This window comes from Pocillopora damicornis, chromosome 1, assembly GCF_964200805.1.
Source record: "Pocillopora damicornis chromosome 1, jaPocDami1.2, whole genome shotgun sequence".
NCBI classification, from domain to species: Eukaryota; Metazoa; Cnidaria; class Anthozoa; order Scleractinia; family Pocilloporidae; genus Pocillopora; species Pocillopora damicornis.
The window spans coordinates 33655044-33660086 of record NC_142670.1 but is presented as its reverse complement, the minus strand read 5'-3'; the positions used below and the strand labels follow the sequence as shown (position 1 = coordinate 33660086).

General features: G+C 38.3%; 1 protein-coding gene across 1 annotated transcript; it reads right to left on the bottom strand.

The window, feature by feature from the left end:
- Positions 1-935: 935 nt before the first annotated feature.
- Positions 936-2436, bottom strand: LOC113673078 (failed axon connections homolog). The gene is made up of 2 exons (XM_027189431.2): positions 1998-2436; positions 936-1607 (listed from the first exon to the last, which is right to left on the bottom strand). Exons 1-2 carry the CDS (start codon positions 2339-2341, stop codon positions 1166-1168), a joined length of 786 nt encoding a protein of 261 aa, XP_027045232.2. The 5' UTR covers positions 2342-2436; the 3' UTR covers positions 936-1165.
- Positions 2437-5043: the final 2607 nt, after the last annotated feature.

Genomic DNA, 5043 nt, shown 5'->3' with positions numbered 1-5043 from the left:
AAAAAAAAAAAAAACAAAAAAAAAAAAGCCGTTCAAAATATTCTGAAAATCAGGATTTTCCAGCTAATGTTTCAGCGTTATGCAATCTTGCAGGTGCGTGGAGTATTTTTAAAGCCGGAATGGTTATCTTGTAGTTTTTATGGTAAAAACAGCAGCAACATAACTTCAGGATAGGACTTTCTTTTCTTTAAAATAAAATCATTAAACAACTTGAAGAGTTCTCTCCTTTAAATTTCCGCTCTTTTTTGAGAAAATGAGTATAGAAGCTGGGAAAGATGGATTGCGATGAATCATTCTCAGATGCCGATCATGACTCGACAAAAATTGAATGAAAAGTGAATGAATCAGACAAACATTGATGACGTAAGGATAAATCAGACACGAAAGTGGAGAATATTGACGTATGTACAGCGAAGTATATCATATCTGCCCGTCTTTAAAAACGCCGGGGCATTTACGAAATTTTTAGCGTTTTCTATGCGTAATATAGCCGAAGAGGGGATTCTGTTAGAGGGCGGCGTTTAGTTCAAAATAACATTTCTTTAATTACACGCTGTAGTTAAAGTAGATAACAGAAACTTTTCTAAGTCCCAACATGTCTAATGTCTCGATTTTGACAGGCATTTTGTAAGGATGATGTAGATTACCAAATTGACTGCTGAACCAGTCTGACAATTTATTTTAGCTGTTGTGCATAAAGTATAGGGCAACCCGGCCATTCAAGAGGGGCGTGTCGTGATTGTTTTGCTTCTATCTACTACATATTGACGAGGGCATGGTTCTACAGAGAAACTATGCGCCAAATTAATTGTCGCAAAATTCATTCCGCTTCAGTCGATAACAACATGAGGAGTTTTCGTTGTTGCCCAAGGTGAACCGGTTGAACTTGAATCAAAATGCATGACAAACTTCCGGTTTTTTTATCAGGAAAAAATTAATCTCTTTCATGGATTACAAACACATATAACTTAACCACTTCTCTTATTCACTTATCTTGTCTCATTTATCATCTATATGTTTGTTCATTTTTTATTATATTATTTGTTTTCTGCTCGCTACCATTTCTTATGTTCTTTGAGTCTTTCTCTTAAAGATTAACTGTTCTTTGAGGCCATTTTGTAATTATAGAGGATTTACTTGCTTATGGTGACGTAGCGTAGGGGTTTTAAACGAGATTTGTATTTCTAGAGATGATTTCATCCCAGTCTGGGTAATAGAGCTCTTTCATCCTCTGAGCATGCGTATGAAGGTTCTGTGCTTTTGTCTCGATAAGTTCGTCAAACGGACTTTTTGGAAGATCCCAGGCGGATGCAGCAATGAAGGCAAACAGTGCTGCATCGGCAAGGCAAGGTTTATCTCCAAACAGAAATTTCTTCTGGCCTAAAATTTCCGAGACTGCCAGCAAATCTCTCTGCGCGATTCCATACAGTTCTTGTTCCGAGTGTCGACCCATGCCATGTCCCCATAAATCCCGTTTGATTTTCTTCGTTATTTGGTGAGCTATTAGGTGTTTGAGGGGGAAGACGAGATGGCCAAACTTTTTCGTGAACAGCTTCCCTCGATATTCTTTTCCAAATGCAGACAGCCAACGGTAGTAAACAAGAGCCCTATGAAAAGATCATGATAAACATTCTGTGAGAAAACTTAAGGCTGTGAACCTCGTTTTTCCCCTTAAGAGGACATTAGCATCACTTTTGTAAATGGTAAATGAGGCAGTATAGCGAAACCCTTCGATACTATTTAGATTATGTTCTGAATAAACAAATTTCACGGTATCAGTCCAAGTGAAAATGAAAGCAACAGATGACTCTCCGCGAAAGGAACTTCTTAGATCGTCAATATATGTATATGCTCGAAATATCTTTCTATAACCTTGTAACCTATTTGATAGGCACAGCTAAGAGATCTTTGTTATCTATTGGCATGATCTATTGTTATTCTGCTTTAGGATACAGATTTAAAGAATCAGGCAAATTGCCTTAAAAAGCTACGTTTACCAATATGTGTTTTCTTCCAGCATGGTTCGAACACTGTGAGCGATGGCTTTTTCTGTCTCGTTCAAATGAGAATCAATGTCCACTTTGAATTCGCTTTTCAGAAAATGGATACAGAAATTTGAATCAGCGATTTCTTGCTCATTAAATTCGATCCACGGCATTTTTCCCTTCTTGGAAAACTTTAAGCGATGGTCGTTCCGGTACGGGATTTTTGTCATACGAAGGAAAGTTTCCAACTTCAGACAAGGCGGAGAACCACTAACTGACAACTCTGTCGGAGCAAACTGGTGTAGGATAAGTGTTTCTCGCTTGGCAGCTATCTTTTTCTTCTTAAAAATCTGCATCTTAGTTAGGTTACAAGTGGCGTGCTGCTTAATCCAACTGGTTTAGGTTTTCCAGAGCGAGGCCTTATTACATGCATTTAAAAGAGGATGGCTGTAAGTTGTCTTCCCTTAATAAATACAATTAATCATAGATTTGGTATCTTAACAACTTAGACGTTATTGCACGTGATATATTTAACTAAAATACGCCATTACTAAGACATGAAACTGATCCGCATTCTTCTCTGCCGGAAGCCAATATTGTGCAAGATTGACGCAACTTTGAGGACGGTTTATCTCTTCAATATCCATCTAATTGTTATTGATTTACTCATTTTACTGCTTTCCTCGTTCTTTCTAGGGAAGGAGAAGCCTTCAACGTAGCCATTTAGAGCTTGCCGGCGATCATGGAAACTCTTTTAGCCAAATTTTCGCAGGGTCATCATAAGCGAACGGTATACTTGATGTTCAGCGCCTTCCTAAGCCATATATATGTTCCGCTCGTTTCAATATTGGTTTTCGAAGACAAATTTTAATGTTTTGATGCCAGCAATGAATAAGCATAATTTTTATAATGTTGCTAGTTTCGGCTTAAATGAAATTCCTTTCGCTGAGGTAACTTCGCGTCGACCACGATAAAATAACCCTCTAACTGAATTAGTTTCGCTTCGTCTTTACTTTTCGCTTAACTCACGTAACATGTGGCGATGAAATATTCTTAAGGGGGTTAGAGAAGCCCCTTAGGGAAAGACTTCCCGTTCTCAGTGATAAAAAGTATGTTTCGCCGTAATAAATGACCGTCTGACTTTTAAGCACTTTATTTCTTCGTGAATTGCGTACCTTGAGCTCTTTTAGGACGGTACCATTTTTAGGTTGGGAGCATATAAGAATCACTTTGCTTTTTGCCGATCATACATCTTTTTCAGAATACCAGAGCTTTTCGAAACTGAATAAGTTGTCAGGGTCAAGAAATTGAATTAAAAACTGACCCCCAAGTAAATCTCAGGCTCGGGTTTGGCAAAAAATTACCAAAGAAAAATCAACGTAATGCTTTTCTTTTGCAAACTAGCATAGTGTACTATAATATATCAAGATATTTTAGTCTCTTGGAACTAAATAAGGATAGAGGTCGATTTCCTCATAAACATGGGTAAATCCCGCAAAATCAGGTTGCCTTGTCTCGTATTCTACATAACATTTTCCTTTTGTTCCAATAACGAACCAATTAAGGATACAGTTTGATTAATCTATAAACACAGAAAAAAACCCGCACGACCAGATTCCTTTTCTCGAAATTCACACATTTTCGAATTTCCGAGAGCATTGCTTTAAAAGTTTTATGCTCTTCTCAAAGAAATGGGCAGCTTGTGCGGAATCAGCTTTTACCATAAAGAGCAAGAATTGTGAAGTTTTTGAAGTTTGCTTAAATCAGTGTATAGCGTGATCACATCCGAGTCAAATAAAGTACGTAGATATATAAGGTATTCGTTTAATAAGATGAGAAAAGAAAACAAAAGAAATAGATAGCCGGGAAAGCTTCTAAACAATTCTTTGTACTCACGACGATAATTCTAACCTCGCTGATATCAAATCTATTCCCGAATTTTTGAGACACACGACGATGAAGTTAAAAAAAGGGGGCAAGTTTCTATAGAAACTGTGGTGGTGTTGTCGCTGGTGGGTATTACAAGTTTTTTTTAGTCTATTATGAAATTGCCCATCGTAAAGAGTTTTGAGCGTGAACATTACGTCAGCTCTTTCGCTCTGACGAAGGACTAACGCTCGAAACGTCAGCTTATGAACTCCTTGCGGTTGCCAATTTACATCATCATCTCAGACGATGTATCTAGCAACGAAGTTTATCATTGTCACTACTGCGGAAGTATATAGAGTATTTCGGGTTGATGCAGTGATGCCCAAGATAACCGCGCTATGAGGTTATCGCGCCCGCAAGGTCAGGCGAATAAGAGATACCATGCAGCTTTTGTGCCAAAGTATTTAACCCAATAATACTATATTACAATGCTAACATGAACAATTGCGGGTTCTAATTTTTTGTGGATTCTGTGAGTTGACCTTCATATACAAAAAAGTGAACTTACGTCATCACCACAAGTTTTTTGTCATTGTTTTGTTTGTTTGTTTTGTTTTGTTTTTATTACGAGTAATGCATGCACTATTCCCAAACTATTCCTTATGATAAGGAATAGTTTGGGAAACAAAATATGGTCGATTTAGAACGCTAAATATTCCAAAATGTGAACATTTTACACTCCTTGTGTGTCCGGTGCGGTTTCTGGTGATTTCTGCCATGAGACGGCTAGGAAATGTACAAAGTTTTAAAACATACGTGTTTAGCTTTTGAGCTTTTTGCTATGAATGCGACAGATGGGCGGGTTACCCCACCTTGAGACGTTTACATGGCAAATTGTCACCCTGGCTGATAGGGTTACCCCACTTGGCAGACCGAGAAACCCGCGTTGGCGGGTTACCCTCACCCATCATGTAAACATGACCAAGATAAAATGAGAGATTATATGGAAAGGCGGGTTACCTCACCTAAGCGGGTTACCTCACCTACCTGGGGTCCCCCATCTCCATGTAAACGGGCCTAAGATGAGCAAGTTATGGGATTGGAACATGATATCATGAATTATCAAAAGCGAGCGGTTTACCAGCCACTTAATATAGGCTCAACTCAAAGTATCACGTATTGTAAATCG

Coding starts and splice junctions, on each gene's coding strand:
- LOC113673078 (XM_027189431.2), bottom strand. CDS start 2,341: ATGCAGATTTTTAAGAAGAAAAAGATAGCTGCCAAGCGAGAAACACTT. Junction 1,608..1,997: donor CTGGAAGAAAACACATATTG/GTAAACGTAGCT, acceptor ATCTTTTCATAG/GGCTCTTGTTTACTACCGTT.